This window comes from Anastrepha ludens, chromosome 2, assembly GCF_028408465.1.
Source record: "Anastrepha ludens isolate Willacy chromosome 2, idAnaLude1.1, whole genome shotgun sequence".
NCBI lineage: Eukaryota > Metazoa > Arthropoda > Insecta > Diptera > Tephritidae > Anastrepha > Anastrepha ludens.
In genome coordinates this window covers 146,386,421-146,406,059 of record NC_071498.1, presented here as the reverse complement: position 1 = coordinate 146,406,059, position 19,639 = coordinate 146,386,421, and the positions used below count along the sequence as shown (strand labels likewise).

The window sequence follows — 19,639 nt, the reverse complement described above, 5'->3', positions numbered from 1 at the left end:
CAATGTATATGTATATATATTTATATTATATATATAATAACTGACGCAAAATCGATCAAGAAAGAGCCGATGGAGGCATGGAACCAAATAACGCGGGTAGAGCTTACCCAAATAGTTGGATCAATGCCACGACGCTGTGATTAATAATGATGGTGAATCTACTAAATACTAAACGTTTTCAAAAAAGCTAGTTTTAAAACGAATAATCTTTTTTTTAAGTTAATTGAACTGTTTGTAGACTTTTGTCATACCGCTTTTTTTGTTGTTCTGTTAATTTTTTTGCTATAAAGCAAGTGAAATAATTTAATTTTTATGAATTTCTGAATTCAGAAAAAAACTATTATACATCAGCAATTTTTTCAATTATTGTATACCTTCTGGAAAATAAGAAAATATGCTGCTGTATGAAAACTTAAGTCCTTCACTGTATGTATGTCCTTCACTGTATGTATGTAGGTCATACAAATGCGCTTTTAAGTAATTACATTTAAGGTATATAGATTTAGATACTTGCAAGAATTAATTATATAAGTGCAATTACGAGTACTCGCATGTGTATGTGAATACGTATGTATGTACTAAAATATGTATGTAAATGTTGGTAGTAGAGCCAGTAGATTCAGTTACTGCATAAATGCAGAAAAATAATTGTCTTCTACTTTAGCTCAATAACTGTATTAAGTTTCTAACCAAGAACGTCACATATGTCCCAATTTGAAGAGACAATCTTCAGAACATCGCTGCAATCCTTTCAGCGTGTAATGATTTTAATGGGTATTGTTTGCTGTTTAAGTCCATCTGTCAGCAAGCAGGACCTGTCCTGCCGAAAATTAACAACGATGAGTTTACATATCACTGCTATATTTTCACTCGTCGTCTATCTAATCCATGGACACTTGAAAAATGTGAGAGAATCAATTTACAACAGCGACGACATTTTTACAATCGTGTTGGAGAGTCTTGGCTTTAGCACTTTAGTAATGGTCCAACTAATTGTGTACTTGGAGAGCTCTTGGAAGGTAGAAATGTATCATAAAATCTTCAATAAATTTGAGCAAATGCGAATATTGTTATTGGAAAAGTTTGCCATACAGTTCGATTGTTCCAGGCTTAAGTTCTACATCAGGCTATTGCAGATTCACTTTACAATCAATATGATTTTAATACTCTGTTTTGTGGTGGTGACGTTCCCACCCAACGTGGATTTATTGCTCAGCATGTACGCGGAGCTTGTGTTGAAAGTGAAAATGTTCGAATTTATGTTTTTCATTGTTGTATTCATGGTGATGATATTCGATGTGTGCCGAGCAGCACGCCTTCAATGCAGATTATTGGAGATGATGCAATTCGCAACTAGAGCCCAACGTCAAGAATGTTTGATGGGTTTTGTCGCTCTGCAAGACTTGCATGCTTTGCTTTGGGAAAATGTGCAAGTGCTAACCAACTACTTTGAATGGAGTTCACCAGGAATATTTGCAAAACAGCTTATAGACCTGACCTTGTTAGCATATTGGGCCTTTTTGAACACCGAACTAGGAACAACGGCGAGAATTCGATATTGTAAGTTTTATTTCTATCGTAATAATGAATTTATGTACTCATAACATAATATTGCAAGATCTAATAGTTTTATGGGCAGTGAAAATATTCACTTTAACGATTGCGTGTCTTCTTTGTTCCGTATGTGAACGATGGGTAAGTAAAAGGTGGGACGTCGGCTGGTTCCTGTTAAAATCACATGAAATTTGGATACACACAGATATTTCACGTTAAGTACAATATTTTAAGTGAAAAATATTTATTTGGAAAGGAGCTACAGCTGATCTCCGGGAGCTTCTCTCAAAAAGACGTTTTGCGGTCTGAACTGGATTCTCTGAAGTTAAAAAAGCCAAACAGATTTCATTTCATTAATGTAATGTTAAATCTATTGGTAATTAATATAAGGAATAAGCAAAATACATTTTTTTTTGACAAAATGGCGGTTTCTCAAAAAAAAACTCGATTTTTGACCAAATTGTTTATAAAAAAATATTTATCGGTGAAAAAAAATCTTCGATTAATTACTAAAACGAAGAAGCTCATGTTAAAATTTGAGACAATCGGTTTAGCTGTTTTCGAGTAATGTTGGTCACCGACTTTGAAAAAACCATTTTGAGAAAAACGCCTTTAAAGATTGAAAATCAGTTTTCAAGCAGTCTAAAACGCCTTTTCAAATTTGCGTGTAACTTCGAAAATATTCACCGGAACGATATTAAATTTTCTGTGTGTATTCTTAAATATATGTACATTAAGAAAAAATAAAAAAAATCGATTTTTTGAAAATTCTAACTGTATATGCCCCTTAATGATTTGAATCGCTATATACTTGAATAATACTTCAAAATATTTAAAAGTTAGGCACAAGGTGGCACAAAATTAATCATCCAACTTTGTTTTAATAACTTTTCTACTAAATAAATCTTTATTTTTAACTTTAAGCGCTTGTTTGTTTGTATACTGCAGCTGCAAAATAATTGTCGTACAAAGAAAATTCAATCTTTACAATCTTTATTATTTTTGCGTAGAACCATTCATGACATTTATTTTTTAAAGATAGTCCCTTTCAAATATTGGCCTCAACTACACCGTAATTCGGCCGTCCGTTAACACCAATTGTAAATGACTTGCTGGAGGACTTCAGTCCAGACGAGAGATTAATTGCTCATCGAAATGACGTCTTTATGGAACTAAATATTGTGGAGGTCACGGGCTTCAAAAAGTCGTTTATCATGGAGCGATAGCGTTCGCCATTCAATGTTACATTGGCTCCAGGCTCGCCTTTGAAGAAATCTTCAGCCCAAATACAGTAATTTTGCGTATTGACATAGCCATTAAGCCAAGAGTGGGCTGAACAACATAAATTGGCCTGAGCAGCGATGAACACTTTTCACAGAGAATCGATTGTCGTAACACAATTGCACGACTTGTAAACATTGTTGAGACGTAAGTCGTTCTGTGATGAAATATCAATGAATACTGAACAAATTATGCATTTAGTTTGACAGTAGTCGTGCGTGTTCTGTCAAAAAACCTCCAATCTGATCGCCCTTTATATACATATATATCAGGTCAGTCCATAAGTTCGTGCGTTTTTTAAAGGTGGTTTTAAAATGAATAAAAAAGATGTTTAAAGTATTTATTAATATATTTTCCTTCATTATTAACAATGTCTTCCCAACGATTAGGCACAAAAGTGAAATTATGAAATACGCACGAACTTATGGACTGACCTGATAATAGGCGCTTAAACCCCTTTTCTCGGTTTTTGTCCGAGCTGCTGCTCCTCTTTGTGGTGCCCGCCTAAATGTTTTTCACAAAATGGAGGGACCTACAGTTATATGCCGCCTTCGAATGTCAGCCTATTTTATGAGGAAGCCGAAATATACTCTATGGTTTGCTATTGCCGAAGGCGATTAGACTCTGTTCTACTGATATACGATAAACGAGTCAAAACTCGCCAACATAGTTTTGAAAATTTGGTTTGGCAAGAGAGCTACTGCAAGACCAACCGAGGCAGCAATTTTAGTAAAGTTATATTTTGCAATACAATTGGAGGATTTGTAAATGTTGTTGGGACGTAAGTCTTTCCGTGATGAAATGTCAATGAATACTGAAAACAATATGTACAGTGCACTCGCGATAACTCGAACTAATTAAAACAGGCGCTGTTCGATTTATCGAATTTGTTCGACTTATCAATTGAGTGTGCTATGTTAAAAAAACAGTCATCGATATCGATTTTTCGATCGATTGTTGAAAATGGAAGCCAGTAGAAAATTTCTGTAGTATAGTTTCGTTATACGAATTACATTTTGGTCCATTGGCTGGATCAATGGTGTCACATTCGGCGGCATAAACATAGTTAAAATTAAACCATCCTCGGACTTTAATTCGATTTCGTTGGGATGTGATGGGGCATTATCAATTAGAAGAAGAGCCTTCTCAGGTAGTCCCCCATCTTTCAAATATTTTCTTACCTAAATATTAAAGTCATTTAACTTGGTTAAAAAAATTGTTTTAATGAATCTGGAATTTACCTGCGGCACGAACGAATTATGAAACCAGTCTTTGAAAATCGCCGAAGTCATCCAGGCTGATTTGGAATTTTTGTACTCCACCGGAGAGTTAAAATTTTTGAAAACACGAGGATTTCTTGCTTTGTCAATAACGAGAAGTTTAAGCTTATGGTTGCCGGTAGCGTTAGTGCAAGCCATAAATTGCCTTATCTTTCTTTTTTATAAGACTTATGGTGGACTTGGCTACCCCATATTCCTTCGCTAGAGAAGTAACACTACGTCCACGTTTAATTTTGTTAAGGACTTCAGCCCTCTCTTTTAATGTTAAACACTTCAACCTTTTACGATCCATTACTCACGTGCACTGATATACTACAAATGACAAATTTAAAGCAATTTGGTCAATGCAAGATGTTGTTCCCAGAAAACTAACGGGATATTAACGCCGAAATATTCATATGGACAATACACTAGTATACATATAATTTATATACATATACTATTACATATGTATCTATGTACAAAATGTACATGTTTGAAAAGAATGTGTGTACAAATAAATTTGTTTTTTTGTTCGAGTTATAGCGCTTTAATATTGTTCGAGTTACAAACTAGTCAATAGGGAAAAAAATGTGTTCGAGTTAGCACGTCGTTCGACTTAGCGGCTATTCGAGTTACCGCGAGTGCACTGTATTTAGTTTGACAGTAGTCGTGCGTGTTTTGTCAAAAATCCCTAAAAAAGTACATCCAATCTGATCGCCCTTTATATACATATAAAGGAGGCGCTTACACTTGTCCGAGCTGCAGCTCCTCTTTGTGGTGCCCGCCTAAATTTTTTTCACAAATGGAGGGACCTACAGTTATATGCCGCCTTCGAATGTCAGCCTATTTTATGAGGAAGCCGAAATATACTCTATGGTTTGCTATTGCCGAAGGCGATTAGACTCTGTTCTTCTGATATACACTCTTAAGAGGAATATCAGCCGAGCCTTTCGTAAGAAACGAGTCAAAACTCGCCAACATAGTTTTGAAACTTTGATTTGGCAAGAGAGCTACTGCAAGACCAACCGAGGCAGCAATTTTAGTAAAGTTATATTTTGCAAACCAATCGAAAGGTTTACTCTTTTTAATAATACAAAATAATTGAAGAGCATTGAATTTTATAGCGTTTTTATAAAGCAACCAGCCGACGGCAATAAAATATTAGTATGGAAAAAACATTTAACTAGCATTTTTTTTTCAGGACAGAAAATTGCGGTCTAGTTTTAGAAATATCTTAAAAGATCGACGAAATCTGCTCCTTATGAGACATTTGAATCGAATTTCAATGCAGCTATGACACGAGCCAATTTCATTTGAGGCGGGCCACTTTGTTACAGTCAATATTGGAACTCTTGGCAAAGTGAGTAAAGTGCCTTCCTGGAAAAGTAAAGCCTTTTAACCTATGAATTTATATTTCAGTATATATTTACCATAACTATGTATATTGTAATACTTATACAATTTCGTATGTCCGTTTGAGTAATAATTTCTAATAAGATCGAAATATTTCACATATCCTGGATAAGTCCCCAAAAACTGCACTACAGCAACTTCGAATATTTTTCGTTAGCGCATTGTGCAAATATATGTATTTATAAGTATGTATGTGTATATGTACAACAAAAATAATTAAGAAATCGTTTACTTTTGGAACACTCACTTGTGTTTTTATCCAAATATAAATTTGCAGGGCCTAGTAACAGCTGGCCTGTGTATTTTGTACGAGCATTGGGGTCGTAACCAAATAACGAAATAAGAAAGTATTATTACATTTTTTTATTAAGCTATAAGTATGAAATAATGCAGAGTTACAATCTCGAACAAACATTATTTTGTATACCAGAATCCAAACCATTATTATCTATTAGCAGCGTTATCGCTATAACTTAGAAACTATTTGACCAATTCGATTCTAATACGGCGCCCGCCGTAGTCAAGAGCGTTGCGTTGGTGCGTGCTTAACATTCGGAGTTCGTAGGTCCGTAGGTTCAAATTTCCGTGAAACACCAAAATGCAGAAAAAGCTTTTTCTAATAGTGGTCGCCCCTCAACAGGCAATGGCAAACCGCCGAGTGTATTTCTCCCATGAAAACGCTCCTCATAAAAAATATCTGTCTTTCGGAGTCGGCTTGAAACATCAAGATGCACGACACAAATAGGAGGAGGAACTTGGCTGAACACCCAAAAAGGGTGTACGCGCCAATTGTATATATAAATTAATATTCTCCAGTCCTGTTGCGGGTGAAGATTAGGTTGAGAGGCGAACTGTGCCTCTTATTGCTGGCCTCGGGCTCAGACAATAAAACAAATTATTTAACGGCCAAGTGCCGGAGTGAATATTTATTAAAGCGCTGTATTCTAAACTAATTTCTTAATACACAGAATATTTCACTTAAGCTAAGCCAAAACTCGCATCACGCCACAATGTCATGGTCGGCAAGCCGACTCAGCAAAATCTTTGGCGATAACGGAAACTCTTGCAGCAAAACAAAAGTGTCCGGTTACCGTCGCTGACCATTGCAGCTATAGCGCGCTGATACAACTTATGTAATGTCGCAATTGCGAGGGCTGTTTTTTAACTTATGAAGCACGCGATAGCGAGGGTTGATTATAAACTTATGAAATATCCTATATTAAGTGTTATTTGTTAACTTATATATAATATATTGAATAAAATCTAGAGCCACCACTACTAGCTATAATGGATGCACCTCTTCGAGTCATACTTTTTAATAATACATATCTGCGAAAGTTGTGGAGTTAATAGGCTTCAAACCAGCCGAATTCACCTTGATAACTATTTGAGCGTCCATATTTGTTTTCCTTCGAGTTTGTGTTTAACTATTGCCCAAACATTTTTAATAGGGTTAGCATCAGATTGACAAACCAAAATTTCAACCCCATTTCGCTGTTTCCACTCTATAAACCTTTGGCTGGGATGCTTGGGTTCATTGTCATCTTGTAAAATCCAACATTGACTAGTTTTTTCAAACATCTTCGCAGCTGGCGGTAATAATACTTTTTGTTAACTTTTTTTCATCAAAACTGTCTTGAAATTGGCGGTAAACTCTTTCGGAGAAACAGTCCAAAACTTGAACCTTAACTGGATGCTTAACAGGTCGTTGAAGTTGTCGAATATCAGCAGTACATCAGGATCGTCGTATGCAACTATTCGCCCAGAAGGAAGATTGAACCGTGAAAATTACGTTTACCCAATTCCGTTCGGAATGTTCCTTAGCCCATGCAGGTCTTTTTTCAATGTGTTCCGGAATTTGAGGTCTTCACACGTTCTCGAATCGTGTCTTTGGATATATTAACACCACTTTTCCTTGAAACTGATTCAGCTTCACGCAACGATAAGTTCCACTTTGCTCCAAATAAATCACTAATCTTCTGATCTTACTTTGGAGAGCTTTTTTTTCCTCGTCCGGGGAAGTCGTCAACGTTTTTATCTTCGGTAGTCCGCTGGTCCCATTTATTTATGAATGCCTTCTTGAAATATTTTGCTGCAGATGTTCATGCCATTTTTGAGCCTCAGGGTGTGTAGAAAGGAATACTGCTCCAAATTGTTTTTTATGGATGAAGCTTATTTTGTAAAAACAGCGTACGCTTTCTAAATTTTTCCCAAAACTAACAAATTGCACAACGCGTATTGGGAGAAAGGAAACGGAACTCTAAGTTTAAATTTTGCCGGTCACGTATCCATTAGAAGTAAGAAGAAGAAGCATGAAAGAAAAGGAAGGAAAATTATTGCGACGACTTATAGAGATGAGTTTGCTCTTATACACAGTGGTACGGCTGCATGTAAGAAGTGGGCAAAAATAGGAAAATTAATGGATTTGTTAGATATTTTTTCCATAGTGAACTAGAGTATGCCGAACCCACAAATCAATTTTTTTTTCATAGCCTTTATATTTTCAATGAAATTAAAACTAAGATAAACATTTTTATTTCAGCAGATGTTTATGAATGAACAAGCCAAGGCACATCCATTAAAGGTGGTGGCACTAGACCAACAAGAATGTTTTATACGTTTGATTGTCAAAGAAAGCATTGGCGAAATATAAAACAAAGATTTAATTCATCTTGTTTCATTCTGGGCTGACAGACACAAGGATACGGCGAAAAAGACAATCAAATCAGCTGATTTACCGATACCACCTTTATTATATTCGCCTTGGAACGAGCTTTGCTTTAAAAAATATGAGATTGGCTTTATGAATGAATAAGTTTTTAATGTATTAAGGAACCTTTTAGAATGATTGGCGGCAAAGTGGCCTTCCCGTTGGGCATGCTGCTACTTTTGCTCCTAGGAAGGTATTTTGTTTTTGTAAGTACAATATTTCGAATTTCGACTGGTGAACGACAAAAGCACACAAGCAATTTGCTTGATAGCTATGGTGGAAAAAAATGTTGAGAAGAACTTTGGCTGCCACGTCAATTGGGATATTTTTAACAAAATTTAGCTTGTTTTAGTGGTGTGGCATTCGTATATCTCTAATACAAGCCCATCAACCGATTCTGTTAAATTCGCTCAGAGCTGATTAACGGTCTGCCACATTGACCACCTCTAAAAATTTTTTTCCACGACAGTCGGTTCTACATGACCGGAACGACCTGGATTTATGTTCCGCGAAGGACTGATACTTCAGCAGCATTCCCCATATATATGTATGGGGAATGTTTATGCTGCTACAACAACAACCGTCCGAAAACCGTTACTTTATTTTTCGGAATTTCGACAAGTCTGACTCCGCTCCAGTACAAAACAAACGAACATAACATACAAAAGGAGGAGAAATTAAGTGTTTATTAAAATTCAATTGAAAACTAAACAAGTAATGAAAAATAAATGCCTTGTGGTTATTTTTATGATTTATATTTCTTTCGCCTATTCTCGCCCTTCACAAACAAATAATTTCCCTTGCGTTTGCTTGTAAAATCTCGGAGCCTAAGCTCACAGCGAATTCGGAAGGCGCAATCTTTTATGCTATCATTCTTGAACGGTGATAAAGACAATGAGAGGATTGTAAATTGATTAGTAAAAATGTGTGAGCGTAGTGTTCTCATCTATGCAAAGCAATCTTAATCTCCGATTTTCGCTTCAATTTGGGCAATCTTGCACTCGCTCATGCTTGAAAAGTTTTAGTGCTATTGTGAATGTGGCATGTGCAAAGAGTAAGAGAAGTTTGGTTGTTTAAAACAGCTGCTGGAATTTTTCAAACAAATAGTTGCAATCGGGCGAACTTCTCAAATGCATCGTTTATGAAAAAACAATAAAAAGATGGCGAACTGGGCTAAAAATCAGCCATCTGGTAGTACAACTCGAAGAAAGTGGAACTTGGAAGGTAGGTAATATATTTTTGTAATTAATATTGTAAATTTATGTCTCGACGTTATTTTAATTAGATCGCACTTCATTAAACAATTTGAAGTATCATATAGCTGCGGAGGGTTGTTCTGAGGTGCAGTATGATTTGGCCAAGCAATTGCTGGACAAAACAATCGGTATGTTTTATATGAAATTATGACTATCATGACTAATTATAAATTTTCACTATATGCGTTTTTGTATAGAACAAAATGAATCTTCGTCAAGTCAACAAGCAATACACTGGTTGCTTTGCGCAGCACAGCAAGGCCACGAAGACGCCACTAAGCTGCTACGACAATGCTACGACGAAGGTTGTGGCATCACCACCGAAAATGAATCTGAGGTACGTTGTTGTTTATCAATGACACCCGGTGAGCGTGCAGCTCGCAAGGCCGCACGTGAACTATTCTCCTGCTTAGCCAATGGTGGTGAACATATAACACCTCGTCAACTAGAGCGTAAAATGCGCGAGATTTATAATCTTCAAAAGAAACGACGCCGTCAAGGTTATTCAGTATCAACATCAGAAGAAGACACCGAAGATGAATATGCGTATGATCGGCATGCGCCACTCACAGACGCTGCAACTATTGGTAACGGGCATGTGAACTTGCCTCAACCCCATCGACAAAGGAATCGTAGACGGCGTGTGGCTTCGCACTCAAAAGAGTCGTCACCATCTTCAGTTCGTGTTATAACGGAAGAAAATTTGGTATCTGCCGCAATCAATTACGCAGCAGGGCGTATGCCTGCAGTAAATGACGACCTAACACTGTCTGTGCCTCACCCAACGACATTGGATCATGTGCCATGCTTTCATAGGCTGCTATTCCATCCAATACTATTCTGTACTATACTTTATCACCGTTTGGTGAATTTTATAGCTGCGTTTCCAACTACCATACCGCCTAGTGTACGCATGGGCTTACTCTTTGTTTTGTACTGGCTAATGTCAAGTGGAAATCTTACGGTACTCATACCAGTGATATTTTACTATCTCTGCTTAGCTATTATGATTTGCTCTACATGCAAAATGCTTAAAACAAAGCAAGATTTTGTCGATTTTCGAATTTGGTCCGGCCTGTTTCTAAGCTACGGGGATCACAACGTCGAGGCGGACCTTTCGGAAAATCTATTTTTAAAGAATAACCTTAAGCCCTATTTGTATTTCTTTTGCGCATTCATAGGAAACTTAATAGTATCGCCGCTGATAGCTAACGGTTGGCTGCCACATTCTGAATTAACTATTGCATCATGCATTTTTGTTTTTGCATCGCTTATATCGTTCATGTATTCATCAGGCCGTAGATTTCCTGACTGGATTGTGCTAGTTTCCTTTGGTGTGAACGTGCTCGCCAAATATCCATATGAAATGGATGATGTAGTTGCAACAGGTTGGCGTTTTTTGGATCTCAAAGTACCTACCTTTTATTCCTTTGTCATTGGCAATGGCATTGAGTTCTGCCTAAATTGCCGCACTGCATTGTATCTGCTCATTCCGGGGTTTTTGGTCCATCTAGCTTCTCGCAGTAATTGGTGTGGCATCTACACACATCTTATCCCGCATTGCGTTACATTGAGTTGGCTACAATTGTGTATCACAACTTCACAAAGCGCCACAATGTTCGGCATGGTAAGAGCAACGCTAGGTTTGGCAGGCATTTTGCTCTTCTTGCCTTTATTTGGATTGGTTTCGTTGTTGATTCCTGTATTTGTGGCTATTGATTGGATGGGCTTCACCGACCAGGGTATACGTTTAGGCAGCACAGTTGCAGCGGCCATACTCGCTTTGCTTGTATCTTGCTTTTTGGCATTGAATCGCACTACACAGAAATACGTAACCGTTGTTCAGGTAATTCAAACTATTGCTTCACTAATACAAATAACAAAAATACATATGTATATGTATATATATATATCGGTTTTTCCCAGGTGATTGTTTGCATTATGGCTGCTTGCATACTTACATTTCCCTACATGACTGCAAATTTCAAGGACTCACCGCGCTTTGCCAATATAGTATCACTCGATAAACATGCATCTATAATTGATAGCGTGGATAACAGCCAAAACGTAGTAGAAGGCACAGATGCTATCCGTAGTCATGAAGATGATCACATACCACACATCTCGGGCCCGCTGAGTTGGCAACGTTTCTACGCACTTTGTGGCCAACCAGCAAATGAAGAACACAATAAAATCAAGACACAACTACGATGCGCCCACTTGGAGGGCATGGCCGTTGTATGGACGGGCAGTGTAACTAAAGTGCAAATCAGTCGTGTGTCCAATGTGCGCGCCGAGTATATAAATAAATATTTGCCAATGTGGTTAAGTCGTTTGGTACGCTGCTTTTATGGTACACGCCTAAGCGATCAATTTCAGTGCGACGATCAAGAGAAGGAACCTCATTGCGTTGATATGCAACGTTTACTTCAGCACAGTGAACTGCAAAGTGCGTGCTCGTTGCACCATTGGAACTCATATGAATATGAAATACGTGTGCGTATGCCAACGCAAGGTTTGCTTAGCAAGAGCACTAATATTGTCCTACAAGCTAGCCACAAATTTGGCAACTTTACACGTTCCTTAATGTCGGGAGATCGGCTTCAATTCTATGGCACGCTGCAAAATAGTCGACTGCTATTGGATAATAACGTGCGGGCACGCGAAGATTATATTTTGGGTGCTTCACATGCACGCATACAGTTATTGGCTGTTAAATGTTTGGTTTGTGGGGACGAAACGCTGAAATCGGTAAGCGTGGAACGAAAGTCGCCCTTAAACGCACGAATGCGCGATCTGAGGCGCGGCATTAAATACCTGTTGAACGTATTGTTGAATCCACTTATAACATTCAAATAATTTCACATCGCATGTTGTACGTGCATACATACATACAAGTATATGTATGTATCATAATACGTAACGTCTTTTCATCTTTAAATAATGTTTAGGCTTTTCTCACCTAACTACCATGACAAATGAAATGTACCAGAACACAAATATTGATGTACTGTAAAATTTAAAATAAACAAATTATATATACCATATACAATATACATTTAAAGAAAATAATGTATTTAATCACTAGAAAGTTGTGTATAATTTTGGAAAAATCATTACAAAAACAATAGAAAGAAAATCGCAGCTTTTCTGTTTAGATTGTTTAGTAAAAAAATTGTTATTTGGTCCATGCCTAGTCACGTAACGTGAAAGCGAGGGTCGTTTGAAAAGTCCGTGCAAAAATAAAAACTACATAACTACCTTTTTTATTTTTCTACATAGTTTCCTTTTCGGCTTATACACTTCGCCCCTCCAAAAGGAAAATCCCCCAACTTCATCGATTGAAACGAATGAAAAACACAACTGAAACTTGGTGTGCGTTCTTCCAATAGATGCTACTAACTGAATATTACCTCAATACGCGCCAGTAGTGCCATCTCTTTGACTTTGACGAACTTTTCAAACGGCCCTCGTATGTGAGCGAGTATCTGCTTGGTGTTGTAGCAGCATAAACATTCCCCATATATGTTTGGGTTATGGTGCTGTAGTGACAAGTCCTTGGCCGGTAACGTAAAACCGACTGTCGTGGGAGCGTACGTAACGATGGGGGCAAAGCGAATTCAGATAAGGTGATAGCAGTAGTACAAAAAAAAAATTTAAATGCACTTACAACTTATCATTTAGTTAAAAATATGCGCACATAAATATTAAAAAAGAAAAGAAAGAATTAGGCGAGTTTCATAATCTGAACGAAACATCAAAATTACTTACTCAAATTTTCAGAATACATATATTTGATTGCATTTTATGTTAAAATTAAGGAACATCTTGAAAAGGATGGTACACTTATACCTTTTTGAGTTCAATTGATCTATTTGGTAAGGGTGTAAGTGGGCAGAAAAACCATCCACAAGGACTGGCAACCACGACGATCGACATGGTGATTACACTACACTGACAGGGCGAAGATACTGCTACAACAACAACAACATCGACATGGAATCGACGATAGACTGGGGGTGGGGTACGGTACACTAGACAGAGCAAGTTTACTGGGGCGGCAGCCCCTGCTCGGGAAAAACTCGAGTCATTCCGGTAACATAGAACCGGCTGTCATGAGAATGATTGCACAATTACGTTCTGGATACTGTAGCAGGTTAAACTCCTACTTATCCAGAATACTAAACCCCGACATACTAAACATATTTTCGGCATGTGAAGGCACCCCGCACGACACTAACCACCTTTCCTCACGCTCCATCAAACCCACTCATCTTACACCCCTCTCCCTCTGGACCCAACCTGTCGAAACAGAAAGTTTCCTAGGCTTAGATGAGCTAGACGAAGACGACCGGTGATTACACTACACTGAGAGGACAAAGTTACTGCCTTAACAACAACAATAACATTGAATCGACTGATTTTGGGAATTTCAAAATTAAGCCAAACCATAATTTTTGAAGAGTAGTGCTGAAATGACAGTCCTTAGACGGCTAAAAATTGGGATCGCTTTGGTGGTATTTTTTTTAAACGTTGCTCATAAACCTCAAATTACCTTTAGACATTCGATATAAACAGCAAATGTAGGACTTTTGCGCCAACAATTTAAACTAATTAGTGTCTGAGCGATGTTGGTCCCTCAGAAAATTAAACAGTCGACGAAGTTCGGTTGACTAAATATAGAGCAGTAAGAATTCCAATCGAAGTCAAGATTTTTCTGAAGTAGATGCAAATTCTGAAAATTGGCTGGGCTGAGTCGAACAAAATACCAACCCATCTAATGAACCACTAGCGCTACAATATATGAAAATAACAACCAATAATAACCCCCAAAACAATTATTATTGAAATAATCGTTCAGTATACGCCGCACAGAAATTGCTTGTCCTCGAATTTCAAAAAAATTCCACTGCTGACAATGCACATCAAAACGTCACTTTGGGACTGTGAAGTGACTTTTGATGTTTTATTAGTGGTTTCTGTTCATTGTAATTTTGTTCAATGGTTCTGCTCTTCAGATGACCAATAACGGCAATTAATATGAGCTTCATAACTCCAAAAGATAGTGGGTTATTTGTACAAAAATTGTAATCGTTAGGCTTAGGGGTGAAATCTAAGATCCTTCCTAAATATTTCATGCACAATAGATTGATGCAAATTACGGTTCAAACTTGTAGCCACGAGTTCAATATTTTCATTTGTCTCGATGTCCGGCTGGACCCTGGAGAAACTTTAGCCAGCAAAAAGTATTCACCACGAAAACATGCGATATGAAGGCATACGACTTAACTTTTTGGAAACAAAAAAAATCAATTTTTTGTAGAATCTGGTATTTTGTGTACTTTTGACCTTGCGCCGGTTTGAAGTTTGCTGTTTATCCATGAACGATAAAACGGAAAATTTGACAACCAAAAATTTCAGTAAAGGCAAATTTATGCTAATGTTTTTGGACAACGCACAAATTTTTAAATTAATCTAAGCTGATATGTCTTTTTCCGGTTATTGTACGTTAGCAAATTCTGATGCTATAGTACATTGATCATCTTCACCGCCACCACAATACATTGCCTCTTTGCAAAACTACTTTTATATTTCATTGCGATTAAAAAGTACTAAAAATCATTCATATACTTGTATGATAAAAGAAAAGTTCTATCCATCAAGTATCCATCGATTCGTCTTGCCCCTAGAAATACATACATATGTAACAGTCACAAAATGGCTCCTCGATAAGCAGGTCGCGCAGACCTATGAAGTAAAATTAAAATCAACCAAGAGTGTGAACGTGTAAATTATGCAAATGGGTAAAGGAACTACCGTAGTAACGGTACATACAAAAAAAAACTGCCGTAATAAAGGAACAGACGAGTACAGGTTTATGATAAAGAAATAAAACAAGTGGAATACCCTGGCATTTTGTGGATTTTCATCACGCCATTTAAATTATAGCAAAAAAGGAGAACTATTATATAATATTTGTAAGATCCATATCAACCCATTTATATTTGCCATTCGTTATTCTTTGCATACATAATTTTTTCAGTTGAAATAAAGCAATCGTAGCGTTTACACGTGTGTTTTCATTTTATGACATATTAAGGTAACATAACCTTACAATATTTAAAAATTGGCCCTTTTGCTTTCATTTTAAGTGTGAAGTTTAAATTTGAAAGAAATTTTACAAAAACGCACTCGTTATTTAGAAAAACAAACTTTCAATGCTGACAACAGTGTAAATCAATTAACTGTATGCTTAAGGGGACCGTCCAGATCATGCGCTAAAACAAAGCTATTTTTGGGAATTATTTTTGAGTATGTAACGAAAGATACAGATATAGATATTGTTAGATATAATAAATAAAGTCTTAAATTGTGTAAAAAAAATTTTTTTATTCATTTTATTGGATTTTAATGTACAAAATGGTGGCCGCGCGTAAACGCCTTAAGGGGTTAGGCCACTCTAGGATTTTCAAAATATCGAAATTTTTTTTTTTTGCTTAAAAGATGCTTTAAACTCTTTAGAATATAAAACAAAAAGTCCTATGCGTGAAGAAAATGTTTATCTCAAATATTTCGCACTTTTGCGCGAGCGCCTCTGACGTCTCTGACACGACTATTTCAAATTTAAACCGTGTTAAAAAGTTTTTTCCTAGCACCTTTCTTTCAATGTAAAAAAAATCCTTAAAAAACTGCTTTTTTTACAGTAGCTAGAGTGGCGTAACCCCTTAAATCGAAGTGCAAAACGGTACCAAGCAGATCTCGGGAGCGCCTAGTCTGAAACAAAAAAATCAAAATGGGTTAGATTCAGTATAACAAATACTAGTTAATCCACCTATAAAAATCAATATTTATCGAAAAATATCAAAATGGCGGACAAAAATTGAAAAAAGCACTTTTTTTCGCTGTTTTTTTAAATAAACAATTAGTAACAATGCAAAATTTTAATATTTTATACGTGGACTACCGCGTTTAGTATGTGTAGATTATGTGGTTTAAATTTCAAAAGAATCGGTCTAACAGTTTTTGTAAACTCCTTGGAACCGTTTTTAAAACGTTGTTTTGAGAAAAACGCGTTTAAAGTGTCTGCGCGCTCAGGCAAGCGCTTCTAGGTAGTGATGTTCAGGTAAGAAAAAAATATATTTACACTGTTCCGAACTCTCTGAAATTTAAACACAATATTTCTACATACATATACTTTCGAAAAATGTAGAAAAAAAATTAATTTTTTGAAAGTGTTAAACTAGACGGTCCCCTTAACAGAAGGCGTTCAAATGAAATACTTGACAAATCTTCAGTGCCGTCCCACGAATCAAATCGCACCTAATTTTTTCTCGTTCATTAAGTTAGAATAACCCGTGACCAGCAAATTATATACATATATTTGAAATGCATATGTCAAGAATAAACGATTGGTCCAAGCGACCAAAATAAGAGTTACTATTAAAATAGTACGAAACAGTTATTATGAAAGACAAAACCAGATACTCCGTTTTTGAACAGACCTACATGAAATAGAGCTTTTTAGTACATGATGACTTTGACAGTTCTGCTTGTCATTGCTGTACGTTCATTTTATTTTGTCATTTGCTGTACGAAGATAAATTGAAAAGTTTTGCGTGCGGCTGTTGTATTTTGTTATTCACATTGTCATATCAAATCAACGATTGAATCGCGTATAAAAAGCAAAAACGCGTGTGGCAAACTATAGACCAATTAACGAAGCGTACTTAGAGCATCAAAGCACAAGCAGGCACTCGCATACCGCTTATACAATACATATTCACGGACTCATTTAATTATTCGTAGATTACACAGCCAGTGGTGACAATGATTCCAGCAATTACTTCAAATGACAAATTTCACAATGTCATTATTAGTACGGGAAATATTCTTAATTTGAACAATCAATTAGGTGGAAAATCGACCGAGGAGATCCTTTACGGCTTACGATTGACCTTGCAATGCCAAGGTGCGGCTGCACAAGTGGAATTAATCGAAGCCGATGGTCGTGTGCTGCGAGCGACAGAAGAATTAAATCAGAAGCTAACCGAAAACGAGCGCTCAGAAATCAGTATCGGTGCAAAAATATTTTTAAATAAAAATTCTAGTGAGTATATTGACCAAGCGATAAGAACATTGCTGCAGATACTAAAGGTACAGCACGTGGACAACGTAGTGCTTGCGTATCATGCGAAAGTTGAAGACGATGTTTCACAAAACCATAGTAATGAACTTAGCAAAACAGATGCAAACCCAAATGAAAATGCAGATCAGCTGAAAGCGCTCTGGTCATCACTGGAACAATTTGCCGAACAAAAACAAATAACGCAATTGGGTATAGCTGATTTGGATATTGAACAACTGCAACGACTGTATGCTGCTGCCAAAGTTAAGCCGACCATAGCGCAAATAAATTTAGAATCATGTTGTGTAGTACCACCGGCTCTGAAAGACTACTGCACTAAACATGATATACAGCTGCTGACACATAGCGATCCCGAAGTATTACTGCCCGATGAACAGTTTATCGTACCCGGCTACCAGGTTGATTGGGCATTGCGCTATCAAGTACATGTACGCTGTCGCGGTGTAATCACCGCAAAAGGCTACATTCTCGGCGCTAGCAAACAAAATCAAACGGACAAAATTGAAAGGGTTTAATTGCAGTAATTTATGCAGAATAGAAATTGACGCAGGTGGAGGGCAATAGTATACGTTATTTGTGTGTGTGATGCTCATATGTAGGACGAATGTTTCCGTGATAGTGACTGCATTGGTGGTGAAAAGGCTCAGCCAAACTTTTTATATTGGCTGCACCCGATAATATTATGGGGCATCAAAAATTTAGTAAAGGGAATTGATTGCCTTATTGGGCTCAGCGTGCTAAGCTTTATCATCTTTATCATTATTGCAAATTATCATTAGCGACACAAGAAAACATAGTACATCTGAACTTATGCGGAAGGAGTGACATGCGAACCCTAACAATGTACTTACATATATATTGTTATATACTATTGTCTAATTTATATTTAAATATTACCTTTTGTACTTTTATTGCGGGTATGCAAAAACCGACAAAATTGTTGATTTTAACAACAGTTAGCACAGATAATATATGAGAAGTATTTAATGTAATTAAAGCTATATTGAGGCAATACGTTCAAGCAGCCTGCGTTTATATAGGCCTGCAAATCTAACTCAAAATATGAGATGTTTAACAAATGTATATATATGAACTGCAAAAAATCGGCAACAAAATCAAAAGAAAACAAAAACAACTAAAAAAATAAATTTTGCTAATTTACAAATTATTATGAAAGAACGCCCGATTGACGATTGATTTTTAAACTACAACTTTGCTACAGTAATAATAAAACGAAAATCAAGAAGTTTAGATTTTAAATGGCTGCCACGGATGGGAACATGCATAGATACTTCAATAAGTGCCAGTCCGTTGTGATTGAATCGATGAGTAATGTGTAATAAAAAAACAATATAGTTTCCTCATTTATCATTTAAAACCAGTAATATATGTGCATGTGTATTTATAGTAATAAGAAAGATTCAGACACCTATGATTTTTTATCGTTGAAAATGCCACAAGTAGGAAAATTGCAATTTTATTAATATTTTATATTTTGTTTTAAGTTTGAATTGTAACCTAAAAATAAAAACTATCCAATATAAATAATAACAAATATGAGACAGCTGTAAGCTATGCGCCTGCATGCACTATATGTATGTGTGTAGGTACGATTTTACTGTATTTATATTGTATGTTTCTAACTTGTAATGTAATTACATGATTCGCTGCAATTTCACAATAAAACATTTTTTTAGTTAAAAATAAATTAATTACAAAAAAAAAAACTACAAACAGATTAGAAATAACTCTTATCTATTTGCTACTCGCAAATGTGCGCTACGAGCAGCAGTAGGCGACAGACCGACGGCCCCAAACGTAAAGTTTTCCGCTATCAAACGTAAAATGATTTTTTTTTATTTTTTTTTTTCATCCGCACATCAATAACAGGAATTATATATTTCGGTATGGAATGAAAAAGCTTCTCATTGAAAAAAAAAAAAATATCTGCCGTTCGGAGTCGGCTTGAAACTGTAGGGTCCTCCATTTGTGGAACAACATTAAGACGCACACCACA

General features: G+C 36.5%; 3 protein-coding genes across 3 annotated transcripts; all 3 read left to right on the top strand.

The window, feature by feature from the left end:
- The first annotated feature begins 704 nt into the window (after window positions 1-704).
- On the top strand, window positions 705-5,528 carry LOC128859878 (putative gustatory receptor 98a). The gene is made up of 4 exons (XM_054097011.1): window positions 705-1,560; window positions 1,619-1,695; window positions 5,299-5,457; window positions 5,517-5,528. The coding sequence occupies exons 1-3, from the start codon at window positions 705-707 to the stop codon at window positions 5,392-5,394; spliced, it is 1,029 nt and encodes a 342-aa protein (XP_053952986.1). The 3' UTR covers window positions 5,395-5,457; window positions 5,517-5,528.
- Window positions 5,529-9,276: 3,748 nt separating this feature from the next.
- On the top strand, window positions 9,277-12,550 carry LOC128855505 (wolframin). The gene is made up of 4 exons (XM_054090461.1): window positions 9,277-9,444; window positions 9,506-9,604; window positions 9,674-11,322; window positions 11,403-12,550. The coding sequence occupies exons 1-4, from the start codon at window positions 9,381-9,383 to the stop codon at window positions 12,333-12,335; spliced, it is 2,745 nt and encodes a 914-aa protein (XP_053946436.1). The 5' UTR covers window positions 9,277-9,380; the 3' UTR covers window positions 12,336-12,550.
- Window positions 12,551-17,031: 4,481 nt separating this feature from the next.
- LOC128855504 (glutamate--cysteine ligase regulatory subunit) lies at window positions 17,032-19,308 on the top strand. Its single transcript, XM_054090459.1, has one exon. The coding sequence runs from the start codon at window positions 17,304-17,306 to the stop codon at window positions 18,135-18,137; it is 834 nt and encodes a 277-aa protein (XP_053946434.1). The 5' UTR covers window positions 17,032-17,303; the 3' UTR covers window positions 18,138-19,308.
- The last annotated feature ends 331 nt before the right edge of the window (window positions 19,309-19,639 follow it).